Consider the following 22301-nt stretch of genomic DNA (forward strand, 5'->3'; position numbering starts at 1 on the left):
CTTACTCAAAATTTTCCAGAAATACTGTTTTTCTATTAGACTATTTGCATCCATGTGAAGCTAAAATCTATGAAAGACAGGAAATTCATCTTGTGTTATTCCCTTCTTCTAAAGTGTTGACTCCCTCCAGATTGCCTGCTTTTATTTACATGCTAATACCTTCAGGTTAATTGTATTGTTTCTTTGCTTGTTTGTGTTTATCCAGAATTTACAGTTAGTATCTGCAGGAACTTTGATCTAGTAGGAGCTTATTATGCCAATCCAAAATGGAATTTCCATCCCACAATTTTTAGAAAATTTGTATGTAGGGTGGTTCTTGAGAATGTAGGTATTAATGTACTTTAAATAGCGTTCTAAATTGAGCTTCAAGGGTTGCCTTTTGTTATTTTTCAATAAAACAGTTACCAGAAGTTTCCTCAACTGAAATCTCTTTTAAACTCCATGCAACCCATTTTCTAATTCTAACTGCCACCCTCCAAGAAACCCATTTTCTCATTCTAGCCCTCTCTTCCCCCAAGCAACCCACTATCTTATTCTCACCCTGGATTCTGTTCCAACAGTAGTTCAGAGGGTTCCAGGATCATTTAGCATCGCTTCTGGGCGATGTCATTGCTACAGCATTCTCTTCTCCATGGAGCACCATAAAGTTTTAGCAGCTGACTCTACAGTGCTCTGGTGTCTCTGGAGAAGACCACAGTGTCACATCTCCACAGTCACCCATTGCCCTGGGTCATTCTGGTCACTGAAAGTACAAGAAGGAAAATATGGTTGTATTCAAGTTTTGGGTCTTTTTTACCATCTAAATCCTAAATGCATATCTCTGAAAATATACCACATTGATGGAGCATTTAGGCCAGGATGGGTAGAGCATCACTGAGGTTACTTTGACAAAAAAAGTAAGGTGAAGCTCTCTGAAAACCTACTGGAGTCAGACTCCCCTCCAAGCAAGCTGTGGCTACACAGGCACCAGTTTCTAAGGCAGACTGAACTCCCCCAAAGTCCACTTCTCTAGGGAAGTCAGGAGATCTGGAATTAAGTATTCATCTTTGAGGGAAATTTTTCAGTATTTTTGTACTTCCGTTTTCTTAGGTATGTAATGAAGAGTATAATACACAGAACACAGCTACTTCCAAGAATGTAATGTGAATTAGTGATAAGAAAATGGAATGTCCTATAATTCACTGAGAAGACAGATTTAAACATGCATATTTTGTTTTTATTTATTATTTGGAGAGCTTATGTGATACTTTATGAACAGCAAAGCCCCAAGATTCATGGCCTGCCATAGATATAAAAGCCAACTAATGAAATGTGCCATTGATTTCCTTTTTCCTGTCTTTTTGACCCTATGTTAAATTTAAAGGGGAAAAGAGATACATTAAATTCCAATTCTAATAATAGCCCCCAATGGGGACCAAGTAGATAAAACAATGGGAAGAGTGACCATTCAGCAGTAAGATTTGCTTTGAGTCTAAATGAAGTCTGTCATGCATGTTATTTAGTGAAATGAAATCATGGAAGGAAGTTGATTCCTTCCAGTCAGACCCCGAAGAACAAGTGTCACATCCCCAAGTCATGCCCACTGGTTGTAATTAAGCTTCATTCTCTGCAGAGAGCCATAGGTGACTTTAGAGGCAGTACTTTGGAGGATTTCAGACTTTAGATTTCCAGTTATTCACAGAGCAAATGGATATCTTCCGTGTCCGTTCTAATCTCTTCCATTGACCCATAAAGGGCTTTGAGTTCAGCCTTTTTGTATTAATAGGGCACCATGAGAAAGCAATAAATTAAGGAAAATGATGTTCAGAGGAAAAATAAAATTAACATTTTAAAAAATGTTTTCAGCAAAGAAAAGTTAAGTATATTAGATATATATTTTCTGAAGAAGTAGCTAACACTTTTAATGGAAACCTGTGACATCCCTGAAGTATTTTTTTAAAAAGAGCACTTATAATTAATTGTATTAATCATGAAAACTAAATTTATCCTCAGCCTCTATAGTGTGTTAAGGATAGAGATGTTTACCCAAGAAGAAAGCTAACATGGCATTCTTCTGTGCAGATGTAATTTTCACTTGACAGTGTGTATTCGTATGGTAGGTGTTTGCTTTTCATTTATCCACTTAGAGTTTTTTTATCCTTTTGGAAATTTATTGATTTAGTTTGCGAAATGCAGACAAAAGAGAAAGGAAAAGACTGTGATTTGTGACAAGTATACTTCCTGAGCAAAATACTTATTTATTCTACTTACCATTCTATTCTCTTCATTATTTCTCTTCTTCTGAGATGTAATTGACATATAACATTATATTAGTTTCAGATGTACAACATAATGATTCGATATCTGTATATATTGCAAGATCGTTATTTATCAATTAGCCTTTGTATAATATAAAACACAATATCTAAGACCTCATTAATTTCACAATTTGTCATCAAATTATAATTGTAACTATAAAACATATAGATCTCTCAGTTTTACTTTTGGAGAATTTTATTTTGGCCCCTCCTGTCAAAAATGTGAATAGGGTGGAAATGTGTGATCTGTTGGTATAAAAATGACATCCTCTTTCCTAACAGGATTGCGGGTATTGGAAAGCAGGCAGGAAAGGTTTGCACTGTGGATATCCATATCCCATCTTGCCAAAGGATAAATAAAGGGCATTCATTCATCAGCTTTCAAGCTGCCACCCCCCTTTCTGTTCCACCAACCCCCACCTCTCCCTGAAATTGGGAGGAGGAGGTTCTGATTATTTTTGCCTATTTCTAGCAGAGCTAGGCATGAACAATTAAATTTAGGGCTTCCCTGTGGTCTGTGAATAACAGTGCACAGTGCTAACCATCAGGGCACAAAGGCAGACAACAACAACAAAAAAGACTTTTTTGTTTTCTGTTTACCCTTCAGGACACTGTTTACCTTATCACTAAAAGGTAAGTTATCATCGCATCCTTTTTGGAAATTGTACTGGGTTTATTCTCTGGCTTCCAGTCTCATACTGTCCAGTGGTAAAGTGGATTATGTCAGCCTGGGGCGAGGGCACTGATATAAGGCCCTGCTCTCTCCCCCCACCTCCCCGACCCCCGTGTCTGTGTGTATGTACGTGTGGGTCTCTCCATTCCGCTGTCTCTCTCTCTGTCTCAGGCTTTGCTCTGTCTCTCGAGGGCACTCACACTTCTTCATTCCCCCCACACTATCTCATTCCCTTTTCCTTGATTTTTCTGTCAAACCTTTTTCTTTTTCTCCCTTTCAACCAAAATGATTTTTTCCCCTTTTCTCCCTTTCTCTAAATTTACTTCACAGCAGATTGTCTTGTAGTAAATCACCAAAAACCCAAATAGCACTAAAGCATTCTGATACAACATTAGCATTTGCTTAACAAGCACAAGATAAACATTAAACAAAGAACTGCATTTCTTTATTAGAGGCTGCAAGATACATAATCCATGAGCACAAGAAACATGGGACCCAGTGGATATGCAGATGTGTGTTATTTCATTGGCGCTGGGCGGCCTTGTTAGAAAAGGTTTTCATCTGAAGGCTTGGGGGTGGATGGTTGACTGTCCCTGGTGGGGCTGTAACTAGATACAGAGACTGTTGCAAGCTAGGCTGGGCTCCCTGGTGGACGTGCTGATTGGACAGCCTGAGGAAAACTTGGGAAGCATCGGGAAGTGAACTCAATCACCTTGGGGATGATAGGGTAGAACCAGATGAAGGCATTTGACTTCTTTTGTAACTCCCACTAAGGACAGATTGCCAGTACGATCCAGCCTCCATAACTGCAAATCAGGCCCTTTCCCCTATGCCGATTTCATTAGAATGGCCAGCATGGTGCAAAGAGGAAAAAAAAAAAGGTTAGACACAGTAATTTTACAGGCAGGCGGGTACAAAAAAAATCTGCATAATTAAGCAGTCAAGGCTGCTAATAGGGGAGTTTATATGCTCTGGGACCAGGCAAGGGCAGCACATATGGATATAGCACTGGATATTAAATCTACGGCATGCAGACTTACTTCAGGGCCCTCAGAGAAAAGGCTAATTATAGAGAGAGGAATTGTGTTTACTGGTCTGTCTTGGGCAAAGATGGTGAAAGAAGTGCAACCAAGTTTTGCAGTTAGACATGAACAGGCTGTTAATAGAGATATCAAATATGTGCTTGTGGTTGTTTCCTACCTAATCAACACAAAATTATAGATTCTATGGACACTCCCCCTGCCCTGCATTACCTACTGTAGACAAAACACTTGGACTTAAGTTTCATACATTAAGTAGAAGCATGATGTCAAGGTGTGTGGGGTAGGAGTGTGTTTATTATTAAATTGCCACAATTGAATCTCAGCTGTGCTCTTTATCATCAATACGTTTTATTTAGCAGTTTAGCTAGCCCTGTTTAGAACTGTCAGTGCTTCCGGGCATGAGCTCAAAGTCAGCACTTGAATATACGTGGGAAATCTGAGTGGAAGTTGCAGTGGGCAAGAGTAAGCCGTCCCAGAAAGGGTGTGTTTCTGGAAGGGGCACGATGGGGTAGACATTAACATTTCATAATGCAGATCAAAGGTAAGGAGAAAACCCAACGGGCCCTTTGTCACAGGCCCCTAACGACTGCCTCATCCATGAGCTGAGATGATGTCTCCAGATTATCAAAGAGATTCATTTCATATTTGTATGTATGTATGCATATACGTATGCATGTGCTTATTTATTTATTTATTTATTTATTTATTTATTTATTTATTTATTTATTTCCATACAAAGAACGTTTTCCGAAGAGGACAAGAGAGCGGGGCCATTTGCCCTGGGCTGGATGTGCCAAGGCATGCCTGGTGGTTTCAGGGTACCAGAGCCTCCTGCAGATTTTGTTTGCAGAGAAGCAGCCTGGACCCTTTGTCCTTCAGGGAAGCTTCCTGTGGAAAACAGCAGCCCTCGCCTAACACAGATGTGTGGCTGTGGGCTGTGACCATTTGCAGGCCTGTTGTGCATTCCATTACTTCCCCCAATGAGAAGGGCCGCAGAGGAATCCCACAGCCTTGGCTCAAGATGCCCTAAAACCTGGGGCTTAGGAAAGTAAACAGCATCTGATCAGCCAGATATTGAGTAAGGCTCGCCTGACATCTGTGCCCTTCTTAGAGGCAGGGAATTCAGCGCTGATGAGAAGACCCAAGTCTGGGCCTCAGAAAGTGAGAGTGGCAGAAGCTAATGAGTGGGCACTTTGGCCCCTTAAAATGGGAAAGAATGTCACCTTGGCCCATAGGGTGCTGTGCGTGTGCCTCCTTCTTATCCGCTCATTGTTCGCCACCTGACCAGGGGTGTCCCTTGTACTGAAAACAGCTGGTCAGCACAGCAGTCAGTTAAGAGAGTAAAGGTCTTGAGAGACTAGTACAATGCAAATACCCAGTGCAGATATTTCATACTAGAGTTTTGAGATGTATTTATATCTCTAGCAACTGTTATAAGTTAATTGGGTTTTAAAAATCAGACTAGTCCTCAAACTCGGCAACTTCCGATATTTTCTGATTTCTAGAGGTTACAGTGAGGTGGCATGCTAAAGAAAGAAACTTGTGACTGCCCGTAGGTCCGTAGGGACAGTGTGGCACAAGTGGGGCGCAGCATTGAAAGGACTTCTTAAGACCATTCTTTGTATCCCATTCTTTCTACTTGAGACTTAAAAATGTAAAATAAAGAAAAATGTGCAGGGAGGACTCAGTAGAGGCGTATACCTAGAAAATGGCAGCAGCTAAATGTAGAAGGTACGGGGTAGGGCCTGGGCATTGTTTTTCTGCTTGTCAAGAGAAAATGAAGTCGACCGGAACACAAGCAGGCAGTAAGTAGGCCCTGCTAGAAAAAGGGAAAATATTGTTTTTAAAATAGAAATATAGAGGACAGGGCTAAACACACAATTGCTTTTTTTTTTTTTTTTTTTTTAACTTTTAGACTGATTAAAAGTTAGAAACCTAGGCAAGAGGCATATCACTGATAGAAGAATGGTATGAATTTGAAAAGCTCTCTTTGGCTATAGGTTGAATTGTTTGGGATACAAAGAAGATCCAACCATATAGTCCCACCCCAGTTCGTGGCTGGTTTCAACACCCCTTACAACACAGTAGCTTCCCAAGTCTGTCTCCTCCCTCTCTCCTACATTCCCTCACTTCCTTCCTGGTCTCCTGGCTTCTGTTCATTCATTCAGCAACAATGAAAAGCACAATTGCCTTGAGAACAGGCCTAGTAACTGATAAGGAGGATAATCAAGAAGGAATGTATTTTGTAGGGGAAATAAGATATGTATTTATGCCAGGAGGGAGAATGTGACAAATGCCCTGAGTCCTGTACAGTATGGTAGGAATTCAGAGGAGGAGTTAACTCTGAGTGTGGGGAAGAGACTTGGCTAGAGACGCAGGCCTGAGGAACAGCAACTGGTATGACAGTTCTTTTCCATTCAGGCTGTACTCTTCCTCATTTCTGGATGAATTTTCTGTGTTATCCCAACAAATAAACTGATGCATTATCTAAACATTAGTCTTCTCCTCCCCCGCCCAAACACATTTGGGTTGAGGAGGATAAAGGGCGGGGGGTGGAGGGGCGCGAATAACCGATATTGTTATGGCAATGTCTTGGGAGAAAGGGATTTTCAAAAATGGATAATTTAACAGCATTAACATCTTCTGAGTTTTGTTTTAAAGTTTATCATTACCGTATGCTGAGATTTCCTCATAAATGTCTGGGTTAAGTTTAAAAGGTCTGTGCTAGATCTATCCAGAGAATCCACATGTCTAGGAGCCTGGCCACTGCCCTCGACAGCCCTGCCAAAGTCTGCGAGCAGGAGGGCCTGAAGGGCAAGCCAACCATTCCTGGAGGCCGACTGACTTTCCCAATCCCACCAACCACTGAGCAGTCTCAGTGTTTCCACCCTTGTAGCCACTGTCTCAGTTCTTCCTCTCAAGTCCTACAGCCCACAACTGCTTTGGGGCAGCTGACAAACTGACCATAGTGGAGAAAGCAACTTCTGTGGAACTGTGACCTCCTCTTTCTCTCTTGCATCTGAATATACTGAGCCCTGTAATCCTCTCTGCCCCATAGCCTCTTGCTTCTTTTGTTTCCCTCTCTTTTTCCTCTACGGAGGGGAGAGGGAAGAATTTTGAGGAACAAAATCAATAAATGAACACTAAAGAGTAAAAATATTTGCTATAAGGTATTTCAACACATATAGCAAACATTTGCTTCACACTTAATAAAAATAACTGATCTTTACAAAATGCTTACTGTAGGCCAGGCATTGTGCTGGACACTTGACATGGGTTCTCTCACTTCTCATCTTTACAATGTAGGTACTTGGTAGCCCCATTGGATAGATGGTTCAGCTAAGGCAAGGTTAAATAACGTCTGTGAGATTACGTGGTTTGTGAGTGGCAAGGCTGGGCATCCCACCCACCAATGAGTGATTGCAAAGCCTACACTTTTAAAACCACCCCACCATGGTACATGGGAAGAGAAGCCTTGCAGGTAATGTCTATGAGGATTTCTATAAATATAAAATACTCTTCTATCCACTATAGTGTAAGTCAATTTAAGCCTCTGATCGAGGTCTATGTTTGCTACCATGCTAGGCCTACCAAGTACATGTCACATATATTAGGAATTTCCCTCCCACTGAAGAAGCAACTTGGCAGTGGAAAAATGACAGATTACAGAACTGAACTCAGTAATGGCCACTGGCTATCAGATTTGCAAGGCTTACTTTGGAATAAATTTTGTTTTTGATAAATTAAAAGGGATTTAGTGGCTGACCATTCAATTTCTGAGTATTCATCGGAAATTAATATTTAATCAATGTGCAAGGAGGCTTAATTGCATTTGTGGCCTGCTTTCTTTCATATTTGGGAGGGGAGAGAGGAAAATGGAGAACACACAGTAGATGCATTTTACTGCCAGAGTGGAACTTTACAATCGTACCAGGGGACCTTTTGGTAATGTTTGTAATGTGCTGCTATTGTGATTTAGGAAAGAAAAATGCTACTGCTGGGCTTTATTTTTAACAGATTTTTTTTAAAACATCAATTAATGCAATCAAATGTAGTACAGGGAAATCTAACTTTTTATTTACATTTCTGGGGGCTAGGGAGGGTTTGTTTGTTTTTGTTAACTCCATTCACTTGCGCTGTACAGTATATGGTTTTCTTGGTATTTTCCAAATCAACTCAGTAAGTTATATTTAACAGTCTATGTGAAACTCTCCACATGAGGAGGAGAAAACAGTCTTGTAACTGGTTCCACTTGTTGGAAAACAAATGATTCTGCCTTGCTACACACAGTTTGAAAATAATGACCTTTTGGGTTTTTAAAAACAGATTTAGTTAATAAAATGAATCATATCAGTTTTCTTACCCATACCCACAAAATTGAAATATGCTATTTCTTCATGAGTTAGTCAGATGTTTGAATGCCAACTTTTGAACTCAATCTTGATGAATTTGAAAATAATAACCTATAAAAAAAGAGCATCATATGTTTGGCCTTACACCTTAAAAGGGCACTAAAATAAACCATTAAGAGAATCAGAAATGTCCATGCTGAAAGCACATTTTTCTAATTGTTCTCCCTAATGTGATTCACCACCTTAATTAAACACACATTATCCATCCACACAAGCTGCTGGGTGATCCCTTATCCTCCTGAGCATAGGGACCCGGTAAACTATCATAGATGATTTAACTAAAAACAGTTCCATGTTAAAATTTAATTTTTTTTTCTTCCCCATAATCTGGAGCCTACACCAAGATTTGAGCCCAGTTCTACCAGTAACTACGCACACAACTTTGAGCAAATCAGTCAGTCTCTTCTTAGGATTGGGTTACCTGACCCACTCCATTTATTGAGCAGATTAAATGAGAATTGATGTATGTAAACCCACACCACACATTTTGAAAGTTGTAAAATGTATATAAATATAAGGAATTGTTATATTTATAACCATCCTCAGGTAGAGATAATGGGAGGAAAATGTACCAACATAATAGTCTTAGCAATAAGAGAGCCTCCTTCTTGTGGGGCTTTCAAAAAAAGAGGAAGGACTGAATTTGAATTGTGGAGACACTTCATTCAGCCTCTTGTGCTTAAAAGTCAGGTTGGCCTGAACACAAAGAATGCTCTTCTGCAGTGGATGAGGTAATGTGTAGACCTAATGGGGTGAGTTAAGGCCACAGTGACTACTTCGATTTGGAATTTCTCTGCTATCACTTTAAGACAGAATTTCCAATATTCATTTCAAAAAAGAGATGTCTAGATTCTAGGTCCTGTGCGTGTCACTTAATTGCATTTTTCTTCTTTCTCATGTTTCTGTTCTCTTTTGAGGGGATGTCCACCTATGTTGTGGGTGCCATTAGGTAGCATAAGGAGGCTCAGAATAGACAAGATGGACCAAGATGCCAGTCTAGCATGTGCTCGCCATAAGCGTACTGTGATAGCTATGTCTAATTCTCTGAGATTGTATTTTATTTTTAATTCTTTGAAGTAGCTGGGGCAATATTTAATTGAGGGAACTTCTCTTCCTGTTCTAGAAAAGAAAATGTATTTTGTTACTGGGCATTTTTCTCTAAATATAAGTATCTATGCATCGTCTGTTGTCATTGGTTGAAAATATGCTAAGCATATTTACTGCACTTTATTTCTTTCTGCACATTCACAAATGATAATCTGTATTGACCCACCCTCATTTTAATTTCTGAACTGTCTTTGCTCCAATATTCAGAGAAAGAAGAACATTCATTGCTAGCTCCTATCAGACTATTCGCCTCCTAGTTTATCCAACAGTTGCTCCTACAAAATTATACAGAGTATTTACTTTTCTCCAGATTGTCAAATATAAAAACTCTAATGCTAATCTCTGTCTTTAAGAAACCAAACACTGCTACTGCTTTTCAGAAGCAAAGGAAAAATAGGAGGCCAAGAAATCACCATAGGTCACCTTTTACCCTGGACTTTTATATTTTTCTTTACCAAGAATGAAATTGATAAGTGAGCTTAAATGATTTGTTTTTAGAAAGGATATAAACTTTGTAGTTGTGTCATATTTCTACTTAGATTGTTTAAAACAGCATTGGAATTCTATACTAATTGCATCACATACCATGCAGGTGCAAAGCAGAGCATTTCAGTATATAAAATGTTTAAAGCCATTGATAGATATTTTCATGACTTTTTTTTCAATAGATTTCCTTTTGTGTTAGGAAATTATCAGCCTTTTTATATCGACAGTATATAATATTTAAATTTTTAAAACAGATCTTGAATGAGTTGGTTTGGGTTTTAGAAAAATTGTCGTAAAGATAGGGGATTAAAAATTTATTGTGCCCAAAGCATCTTTATAATTTGGCATTATAGTCTTAGAAATATTTAATAGCTTTGCAGAAGATAATATGAGGAATTGCTGTCTGAGAAAGAGCTATTTTTAATTATTATGTTTTATTCTTCATTTAACAGATACACTTAGTAACTAATCCATGGTTTTTGTTAGGCCCATTTCATAGTCTTTATCTTTGGTTTTTGACCTAACAAAACACCTAGTAATATCTACTTCTTCACTACTAAGCTAAGTAGAAATAAGAAAGAAATCTTTGTTATTTGTTATAATATTTATCTTGTGACCGACCTTCTTTTCTTCCTCTCTCCTTTCACCCCTCCCTTCTTCCCTTTCTTTCTCCCTCTCCCCCTTCTCTCCTTTTTTCCCATCTCAAGAGATGTCAGAAGTTGTATAATAACTCTCACTTATGTTGCTCTTGACTGACAGGAAACAGACAGAAGGAAATAGAAATGAGTATGATTCATTGGTATGCCAGTAACATCTTGGCTTCAGAATAGAGTGTCTAGATGTGCTGGTGTATCCAGAATGATGCCCAAGAGAGAAAAGTAGGTTAGGAACATACTGAGCTAACCTATTTTCCATACATAAGTATGGAGCTACCTTTTCAGTAAGCCACACACTTAGGAATATGCATACAGTTCCAGTTTCTTCCCAAATACTCGCACTATATCAGGGAATGATTCAGGCACTTAAAGAAGTAGAATTAACTATAGGCAGAATAGAATTCAGGAATCAGCCTTTGTTTCTGAATAATTATAATTCCATAAAAGAGAGCTCAAGCACAGTCTCCACAGGGTTTCAGTTGACAGTTTAACCAAATCATTGGGTTATTGCCATTGAGAGAAAGCATCAGCATTCAGCCATGGATGCCTTCTGTGTCAGAAGTTGTATAATCATGAGTGTTTCTTTCAGGTCGACAGCTCGACCAAAGTGCTTTACCGAGAATGGTGTTCTTAGCACAGAATCTGGAGATATGGGGAATTTCACTTTCCGTTACCAACAAGTGTTGCGTATTAGCTCAGGCTTCAGTTTCCTGAAGGAAGAGGAGTGCCTTCACAGGGGCAAGACAGACTCTTCTAGTAGTTGCCTAGGAAATAGGAGATGGAGTAGATCGGAATGAATTCAAGCTTTGTCCTGTCAGAGAGCAAAGGAGTGACTAGGCGGTATGGAAATGTAAATAACTCCTTGCACTTCAGGAAGACATTTAGAAAGATGGTAACTTACTTGACAACTTTAATCATTGTACTTAGGAGGGAGGAAACTTTTTTTTAAACACCTACAGCACCTGGTCTTCCTAGGTGGTCTCCCATCCAAGTACTAACCAGGCTCGACCCTGCTTAGCTTCCGAGATCAGACGAGTTCTGGCACGTTCAGCTGGGCGTGGCTGTAGACTGGAATCTTTGTTTTTAAGCGATGGTTTGGTGGAACAGTGAGTAATGAATTCAGGGACCCTGAGCTCTGGTACTGGCCATGACCAAAACGCTTTGTCATTGTGTGCATGTCAGTTTATATCTCAAATCTCAGCCTTCTCATCTTTTAAACAAGCTCAGAATTAATTAGATTTTCTCCAAAGTCCCTTCTAGCCTGTATCTAATATCCCAACATTTAGCCAAATATACAATTACCCTTTCTTTTTTTTTTCTATGCATTCCTAGTTTATTGCTTCTCCATTTTACATGAAAAGCACAATGTTCTGGGATCTTTAAAAATACTTGAGCCAACAAATACAGTTTTGTGAGGTATTTATTTAGAATATTTCTTAGTAAAAGGATAATGCCAAATGGTGGTCAGCCAACTCTCCTGAACTTTCACAACCATGTTTCCCATATCCCTTTTCAGATTTCTCTCAGCATAGGGAGCGTTATTTGTTTTTGGAGAGATGTTAATCACCTTTTAGTAGTTTTATGTCATCCTCTATTTTTCTCCAAGCATAAACGCTTTAGCCAAAATGTAGTCTGGAAGAAGAAACTCTATGTACATTCACATACTGTATGCTTATTTTTCTTTTAAGCGTGTTGTTGCAGGTTTTTTTCTTTGCTAATATATTTTGACACCTTATAGTTGTAACCTGCTGTTCTCTTAATTGCTTATTGTTATTAATTATATAGTGGTAACTAGTTGGCTGCTTGAGACACTTGGCTGTAAAGAAATTCATTTATCATTATTGCCATTGGAACTACAGAAAATTGCCAGCATTCTATCTAGAGATGAATGCTTTTGAGTTCACATCCAGCAAAATTTTGAACATGGGTCAAATTCTTAAGTATTTTCTTTTTGCTGCTGTCCTTTGCTTTTTCTAGTCAACTCGTTGAGTATCTTCATTGTCTCATATCTTTTGTGTTCAGTCTTTGATTTGCTGCCCTTTCAATGAAGTTTATATATTATTCTTAGCACTCCATTTAGGGGCCTATCTAAATGATACCCTTTACTTTCTCATATTCCTAACTCTAAATTTTCCTTCTTAGAATTTCTTTTTTAATAACATTCTTGCCTTTGTAACTTTGTTATACATGTATTTCATTTTAAACCATTAGTGACGACTGGACATAGCCTTAAGCCCTGCCTTTCAACGAAAGTGATCATTATACCCTTAAGAGTAACTATAAACCCCTTCTATCCACACTATAAATGATTAGATGTATTTAGACTCCCAGATTAGGAAACTGGCAGTATAATAAATAAATGAATGAATGAATGATGCACATATGCAAACATGGGGATGTGTACTTGCACAAACCCGGCTATTTCCTGATATCTGTAGTTTCTTTAAATCTGAGCTTAATTTAGAATTCATGACCCCACAGCTGCATATGCCACAGAACAGCCAGGCCCGAGCGCTCCTCTGCCTTCTGGCAGCATGACATTAAATTCACACTAGTTAAGCCAACTTAAATTGAGCCTCCTTGAACCTTCCTATATAAAACTAGTGGCCTTAATTACAATCAGGCAATTTAAAGGTTATGGAGCTCTAACTAGTACTGCAGTATATCACTTTAATAATGCACAGGAAAATTTCTCTAAGGGGTGGCATCGTTTGATTAGAAGAATTCAAGTTTCACAGCACATTTCCAGTAAACTGTTTTTAGATATCTTATTGCATTTATTGCACCATTACCTTTTTTTATTCTTCAAGGCCAAGCATCTAAGGTCACACCAATAGAACGATAAAATGTGAATCATTTGCAAATAACGCACAGTATTGTGATTTTTGCATTGCTGCTAGTGATTTTCTTAGTATTGCAATGAAGTGAGAAGAGGAGGATAAAATAATTGGAAATCTGAGAGATTTTGGCCCCTTTTATGCCCTCACACCCTGTTGCAGATGTGACTTGTGCTTGGTGATGAACCCTGATTCCAACACCACCGTTTATCTTTGCGTCTTTGCAATAATCATCGGTAGTATAAGTTACCGAAAAAGATCATTAGCTTTGGAAACACCCAACTAGTTTCTTGTCTTAAACCTGTGAGTACTTAAAACCCCATTGTTCTTGAGATCCACATCATTTACAGAAGCTGGTGAACCTTATTCCATTTCTTTTGTTTGATTTGGGTTTGGGGGGATCTTTTGTCTTAAAATCAGCAGCAGTAGCAAGCTATGCTTTCTAGAAAGAATAAACAGCTTTACAGTGCTTTAAGACTTTTTTCCTTCAGATAACTAGTGGCTTTATGCCAAGAAGAAGAAAATTTAAAAAAAAAAAAAAGAAGAAAGAAACGGCCCTGACCCTTGCTATAAACTCAGCGCAGTAACATGAAAACCTACCTGATGAGAACCATGTCCAGTGCATGGCTGGCGTCACTGGCCCACTGCTGTGTAGAATTAATATTGACTATTGCACCATCTCAGTTCTTGAAGATGTTTTTCCGATAGATTTAACTTTAAAGCAGATTACATTTAGTTTATGCTGCATGCACTCTCCTCCTTCAATTTTACCAATTTGTGTTTTTTTTTTTGTGCAGTACTCGAAGGTAAATATACCTGTACTTCCACCAGTGCCAGAAGTCCCAGATGTGAGGGCATTAATAGTAGGTATTTAATATCAAACAAGAGAAATTTTAAGCAGAGTGAAATAATTGCATACATCTGATTTAACCAATTAGTTAAAAGAATGGGGCTTTGCAATATAAGAATACATGACTATTAATAAAAACTGTTTAAAACATGAACTATGGGTCATTGAGTGTATGATATAAATACTTCTCTCTGATGGAACCAAAGGTAGTTATCTCTTCATATATATATACACACATGTATATATATACATATATATGTATATATATACATGTGTGTATATATATACATACATATATATATATATATATGTATATATATAATTTGTCTTTCAGGTATAAATTATGTAATGACATTTTCCTCTTGAAATAAGGGATAAGTTTTGACTTATAAGTTTCTTGCCAGAGAAAAGCTGGCAAATAAGACCACTACTTTGTTAATGCTTTATTTTCCAGAGCATTTTGATCTCATTTCAGAAAATAATATAGGTAAGCTGTATAAATTAAGTTTGCTAGTCTAAATTTGTCATATGTGTAGGGTTTAATGTACAAGGAAATGGAGCAACCTTTTGAAACTCAATTGATAAATAACAAGTAGTATTTTGGTGTTAGTCTCTACGTTTTATTCTGATGAAGTTAAATGTAGGACTAGCTAAGTATATATTTCTTATACATTTAATAAATATTTATTGCGTTCCCAACGATGACCCATGTACTGTTCTAGGTACTTGGCATACATCACTGCACAAAACAGACAAAAATCCTTGCCCTCCTGAAACTTGCCTTGTATCACAAATTGATGGATAATGCAAACCAATTCTTGGCACTTTCTAGTATTAAGATGTCCTGGACCGCCACCCACTACTCTTTAATAGGCAAGGCAAGAGCTGAAGTGCATGACTGAATTGAAAACCTGCTATTTCCAATCATATTATATGTGTAACTATTATGAGAAATTAAAGGGGATCCTTTCAATACTGTCTTTCTGTGCTCACAAACTTTCTGTCAAGGCAGAGAACAGAGCAGCTCTAAAGATTAGGTGGTAAAAACTTTGTAAAGGAAAAAAAGTTACTTTCATGTATTCAAGTGAGCATAAATAAAGAAGAAAGTTGTTCAAATTAACTGATTTCCTTTCAGTGGAATTCAGAGACATATACTGAAGTCAAAGCTTTATACAATAAGCTATTTTTTTTAAAGCAATCCTAATTTCTAAACAGACCTGGAGGATGGATTTCAGACTCAGTTGGTCTCAATCCTCACTCCCACCCATATCCTTGTTCTTGCCATTTTTTTAGGACTAGCAGTATTTTTACCAAGAAACCTGTACTTTCTTCTTTTCTTAGTTAAGAATGCTTTTTCTTAGTGTGGGGTAAAGGGAGCTCAAAGTGATTTTATCAATGTCTTACCAAAAACTGATGTTTGCTTTTTAAAAAAAAAATAAAAACATTTGAAGCCCAAATTTTTACCTTTAAAGCTATTTTCTGGCACTGTATAATTTTTTTTCCCCTGAGCCTTCATGTGGGGCACATGTTTAGATTAGGAAAGTAGAGAAGAAAATGATAAAGACCTGGAAGATGTGGACACACTGGCCAGGTTTGAAAGGTATCTTTAGTCTACATGCTTATCCCTAAGTCCAAACTTGAGCCAAAATATTGCTGCCGAGGCCCCACAGGTGGAGGGAAGCACGTTGTTAATGGATTGTTTGTTTTAGTGTTTATTGTTTCAATAGCATTGCAGTGTTTTCTCCTACATGAGAATATTCTAATAACTACTACCCACAACCAATAATAATAGCCAAGGAATTGGACGATATTGCATCTCAGAGCATCTAAAATCCCACTGCCTGAGTCTCCTATCCCGACCCACCTGGACCTCCTGCTAGTTTCCAAGCTGCTGATGTTTATGGGGCTCTAGGAAGCCCCTGGGCTCTTTAAAATCTGCTGGGTACCATGCAGCCTACCCCAGCTGAATCATTTCCTGCTCCAGCCCTGCCGATAATGAGAAGTTTGAGACAGGAAATAACAGTGTCAATATCAATGGCTTTGCTTATAAAATCTAAAAGCATCATAGCCTTTAGACCATTGGCCAAAAATAGGTGGCGACTGAGGTAAATGCAGACCTGTACCTTGTAGTTCTTCTAGACTTACGATTCTGGCTGAGACACACAGAATGTATAACATTTTGCTTTTCTTGAGATATCTAAGGGTTAGGCACTTTGTGTGTGAATAGTCAAAATCAAGATACCTGGTGTTCATTTACTCTTAGTATTCACAATGCCCTTTCTCTTTTGAGTCTTATGCTTATATCTCGTGTTCTTCTCTTGTGTGGCATAAAAATACTGACAGTGGCAAACATTCCCATATTGCCAGGGAGAAAAATCCAAGAACATGCTAGTGTCAGTCTTCAGGCAACATTTATTTTCATGTTGAAGTGTTCAAAAGAATAGGGCAGGACTTTTAAACTATTGTAAAGGAAAAGTTCGCACAATATTCAGTACTCTCAAATTCTGCCTTACTTTGGGGGCTTAATGACTAATATACTGGCAGACTTTGAGCCCTAAGTAATATTCTCCATTGCCAAATTAGCACCTCAGTGAGTTTATGCTACAGTTGTGAAATATGTGTAGTATATAATACAACAAATTATAGTGGCCCTAACGCTATGGACCCAGAAGGATGTGATGGCTGTGTGCATGGCAAATTACAGTACAGTCTGCCTATTTTTCTACTTCTGGTTTCTAGACTGACCCAAAGTAGCCAAGGGGTGAGTTTTGTCATGTATGGCTTTTCTTTGTTACTCCTCAGACCCCAAGCTTATAAATGTGTGCTTGGAAATTAACTCAGGGAAGAGGAGAAGCAAAGGAAATGGTTGAGGGATGAGAATTGGTTTAAGGCATAGTTTTCTTGGATTTAAAAATATATATAAGGATATAGTGGTACACGCATTTAAACTGGAAAAATTACAACTGCAGGGCATTTGATGTCTCTGTTTGGATTCCAAGGGCAGAGTTTACTCCCACTCAGATCAGAGCTTTTAAGTATGGCCCCTGCCACGTGATGATGCACCGGGAGAGATTTATATCTTTGGACTTTAGCCTATAGATTTATGCAGTGGAAGAGGCTGGAGTACCCTTTGGCCAGTCTCCAGGGTAAATGAGAGAAGAAGTTCTACTTATAAACTGTTACAAATTGGTCTTCCGTAATAGCTGCAGTGTTGATCAGATGATATAGGGGGCCCTCCAGTGATTCCTGGGATAACGGCTGCATGTAAGTCAACCACTGAACATTTGCTTGTAGCTCTAGATTTTGTTTTTATTGAAGGAAAAGGAATATAAACATGAGACACACAGTCAAGGCTGCTTAAAGGGTTTCTCTTGTTTAAAGCTTATATTGAAATGTCAGTGTCTTGTACTAGGCTCACAGTGGCCTTGTTGGAGCTTATAACTTGAGTCGTGCTTGAGCATTCCAAATGGTAACTTATTTTTTCTGTGGCAAACTGGCTGATTAATACTTGCGTTGGTTCAGGTTTTATAAATTGGAGAGAGAGAAATTATCCCCTTTGAACTGGCCTCAGACAGATTTTGTTCTCAGCACAGTTTTGTAAGTGTTTGTCACGTTTCCTACTAAGGCAATGAGCTTTATTGCAATTATGTATTCAGACTCTTTGACACATTTAATATTACAGTAAATATTTACATTAGCATGAGTCTCTTCTGTGTAGACTGGATTCCTGTTTACATTTATGTTCATACTTAAATGAAGATTAACAAATGGAAATAATTATTTTAGCTGAAATTTATATACATGTGAAATTATTTTTCAGTTACACCCAAACCACCTTTGGGCATGCTTTAAAGTGGTTGACAAGGACAGGAAGGAAGTTGCTGGCCTCCAGCATGTTCTCAGTGGTAAGAGCTTCACTCTTGCCATTTCTGACATTGGACCCAAGTGCTGGCCACATGTGTGCTCTGCCACTACCACCACCAGTATACAACAGAGAGGGTTTTTGTTTGTTTGTTCTGGAAAGATACAGTCTTATACTGAAAGCTCCATCTTCTTATTAAGTTGACTAATTTGCACTCTGAGTTTCTTTCTCCTTGTGCTAATTTCTGCTTTCCAAGGTATTTGGTTGGAATGTTTTTCAGTCTAATGTTCAGTACTAGAGTTTTTCTATACTGCATAATATTACTCATTTCCTGTCTAATGTTTTAGCTATCAAAATTTCAGTGTTGTAGTCAATCTTTATCAATAGGGTATAGAAAGGGTAGTGTGTTTTATTCTTTAATTTCCAAAGTTACCTACAGAGGCAAATCATGTTTATTGTAGAAAATCTGGACAGTATAGATAAGCAAAAAAAAAAAAAGGAATAAAACTAGAAGTATCATCTATATATCCCATCTATAACTCTTAATAAAAAATAGTTCTGGACTAGCCTATTATGTCCTTAATGGAATATTATAATGGTTATTAAATCAGTTGACTCAAAATCTCTTTTTAATAAATGAGTAAGGCTGTATTATCCAATTACTGTCAGCTACTACCTTTCCAAAGAGCAGAAATGCTTACTTTGATTGAATTTTTAAAGCTTTTGGCACTTTTAGGAAAAAAGGAGAAGAAAAAAAAAAAAAAGACAAGGTGCAATTTGTGGCTTCGTGGGCAAAATCCTGAGTCTCAGGCTTAAGTTCACCTGAAATCAGAGGTGTTGATAGCACCACCTCGTGAACATCGACTTTAAATTCAAACCACAGTTATTCTTTACTATTCTTTACTACCTTATACCAAATAGGAAGAAAAAAAAAGGAGAGAAGCTCAATTTTGAACAAAAATAGGGCTTAAGTCAGCCAGACCCTGCAATACTAAGGGTTTTCAGCAATTCTTTGAAAATTAAAACACTGCTCTGAGCCACACAATGTAAACATTAGGATGTATAATACGTGAGTTAAACAGATTCCGAATAAGGATAAACTTTTGAAATTCTTATTATAAATAAGTTTGATTTGCTATCTATACCCCTCTTCTTCGATTACAAAAAAATGTAAAACGAATTCTGTTGACTCGTTGTAAAAATGTTTTGGGTCCCCCATCTCTCATTCATTATCCGTTTGACTCTGTGGTAATAGGCAAGAGTGAGATGGGGAGCAGGAGTAGGGAAGCTAATAAAGGTGAGAGAGTGTGGGGGTGTATTGACTGTTCAGCTTGGAGCATTACTGGCTTTTGCTTATTTATCATTTGCTGTGTAACAATTCAGATTTCTTTTCTATCCTACTCAAATAACTACAAAAGTTATCTGTTGGAGAAGACCTCACTATGTTACTTAGAAATAAAAGGCAAGTAGAACTTTCTACCTGTTTTCAACATTATATTGTGCTTTTAAACTGTAAAGAATTCCGTAAAGGCTGGATGCGATAGTTATTATCCTTGCTGTCAGTTAGTGCTTTCAAAAATAAAGTGTGGAATTCATGAAAACTAAATCTGTGCCAATAATGCATAAATACTTTATGATTCTGTGTCACCTTTTTGTGAATTCACTTGACTAAATTTGGATTATTTCACATTTTGTGATGGAATGTCTCTGATCTTTGGATAAGAAATAAAAATTGATGAAGACATTTTTGTTGTACTCATACACGTATATCTTTTTTTTCTTTTATATTATTTTCCCAAACAAAATATTCATAGTTAAGAAAGATAATATCACATGAAAGATCATCCTAACTTTCATAATTCACTTTATGTTCATATAACAGTCATTATCCCCAAGAAAACCCACCAGGCCTATATATATTACTTTGCAAGTTTAAGAATTCTGGAGCAAATATATATACCTGCTCACACCATAGGACGCATCTTGGTTCTTATACAAAACACATAATTTAAAGATGAAATTAGAACTCTTAGTTAGCATCTTACTGTCAAAATAAAGGTATACAACACTGAGCAAATACAAAACCATTACATTTGGCAAGTCTTTTTGGTGAATGACTTAATGGCTCAATGATCTACAATAAGTAGTGTTTCTTATATTTCTTAATACCTAAAATTTAGAAAATTTTTGTGACTTTAAGATTTAAAAAAAGAAAAGAACAGATGGAAAACCCTTGATCTTATATAATCCCTAAAGCTTTTTGTATAACCCCTTGTCATGTCAGTATGCACAATTAAACTCCTTCTTACATAATTATAATCAAGGAATTTACTGTGCCACCCAAATACAGAGTAGGTTTTTATCTCTTGTGAAATGTAGACAGTACTGGGTGGCTTAATTAGTGCTTTGCTTCTCTTTTTACAAATTCCAGTCCTCTGCTTCTAAAGACTCATACTTGTGTGAGAAGAAAGATTAGGAATACAAATAGAGTGATTTTACTCCTAGTTAGCTAATAATAATTCACTTTGTAATTGGGCTTTTTGTGTTGCCAGTAATATCAACTAGTGAAGGACTTAAATACATTCATGTTGTCTTGAATGAAAGGAAATAACTTTGAAGTATAGACTTGTTACTGCCACAGTGTGAATTTGCCTTTCATTCCCTAGATCTGGAATATTCCACGCAGATGTTCCTTAGTAGCATTTTCGATCATTGAAAGTAAGAGACGATAAAAGTATAACTTGATAACAAGCCAGGTTAAATTGCAGCCTTAACTCTTAGAAATAAAGTAGTCTTGGCAGTAGCTGATGTGTGCTATAGCATATCTGCTAAGGCCACAGACTCTGAGACAGGCTGCCTGAGTTTGAATCCAGACTGCTTATGCTTAAGTAACTCAGAGTGAAGCCACTTAAACTCTCTGGGCTTCATTTTTCTTATCTGCAATATGGTAATAGTAGTGGTATTCCCTCATAGAGTTGTTAAATTAAATGAATTCATTTCTGTAAGCACTTAGATTAATAGTGTCTGAAACACAAGAAGCTTCTAAGTAGGTGTTAGGTTTTTTGTTCCAGTGCTACTGGTTTTCACTTCTTAAAATTACAAATTCGAACAAGTTAGGATAATCCCTAAATTTTAAATTTCATAAACATTTTAACAAGGAATAAAGCAAAATAAAAATAATGAACGCTTCACTTTATATAGCAGTTGTTATTACATCAAAACATTTTTCTAGCATCCTGTTCCTAAGGCATCAAAGAAAAACACAGGACTAGTCAAAAGTGAGCCTGGAGCTCGTAAAAGTGCCTTTGGAAAAAGACAGGCAGAGTCTAGATTGAGGGTAAAATTGAAACTGTCTAACAAAGTGAAAAAAACAATGAACTGAGAAGATATAGGGACTAGAAGTACCAAGAAGAAGAAAGAGCATTTATGAGACACTGTAAGCGTTAATAATATTTCAAAATTTAAAAAATATTTTGGAAGTAGAAAAAAAATTCTTATCAATAGAGATACCATTGAGAACCTTATCATTAGAAATAGAGACTTTTAGAAACTTTTAGATAAACTGGGGCGAGGCCTGAGGAAGAAGCTGTCCATTTTTTTTATGGGTCCTTTATTTTAGGACTTTGAAAATACATAGCCACTAAAATTATGATAATTAGAGAAAAAGAGATGCCTCATTATTGATATACCAATTATACTTTAAAAGCTTATAATAGAATGCATTACCTTAAGATAAAATCTGCCTTATTATCTTTGATTTTAAATTCCAGAAATGTTTTAACTTGCTATAAATTCATAAATAATGTGAAATAATTAGAAACCATATATACTACTACATATTTGGTGATGGAAATGGTTTAATGTATGCAATTACAGCTAACTCACTAGTCCATTAAAGATATGATGGGTGTCAACTTTTCCGTTCATGTATTTTACTTGACAGATGAAGGACTTAACCATGAATGCAAACTCTGCAGCCAGACCTTTGACTCCCCTGCCAAACTCCAGTGCCACCTGATAGAGCACAGCTTTGAAGGGATGGGAGGCACCTTCAAGTGTCCAGTCTGCTTTACAGGTA

General features: G+C 37.4%; 1 protein-coding gene and 1 pseudogene across 4 annotated transcripts in view; one reads left to right on the forward strand and one right to left on the reverse strand.

Annotated features, from left to right (window-relative positions):
• The window catches only part of ZNF521 (zinc finger protein 521), a 269073-nt gene that overhangs the window by 217411 nt on the left and 29361 nt on the right, over positions 1-22301 (forward strand). For all 4 annotated transcript variants that reach the window (XR_001517663.1, XM_006920019.1, XM_015595663.1 and 1 more), the window contains one exon: positions 22167-22298. Coding sequence is in view for 3 of the 4 variants with exons in the window: in XM_006920019.1 (XP_006920081.1) it covers positions 22167-22298 (132 nt within the window). In the remaining variant the exon portion in view is untranslated. The remainder of the gene's footprint in view (positions 1-22166; positions 22299-22301) is intronic.
• LOC112469390 lies at positions 11625-11743 on the reverse strand (annotated as a pseudogene).

Source organism: Pteropus alecto, unplaced genomic scaffold (assembly GCF_000325575.1).
Source record: "Pteropus alecto unplaced genomic scaffold, ASM32557v1 scaffold146, whole genome shotgun sequence".
Taxonomy (NCBI): Eukaryota; Metazoa; Chordata; class Mammalia; order Chiroptera; family Pteropodidae; genus Pteropus; species Pteropus alecto.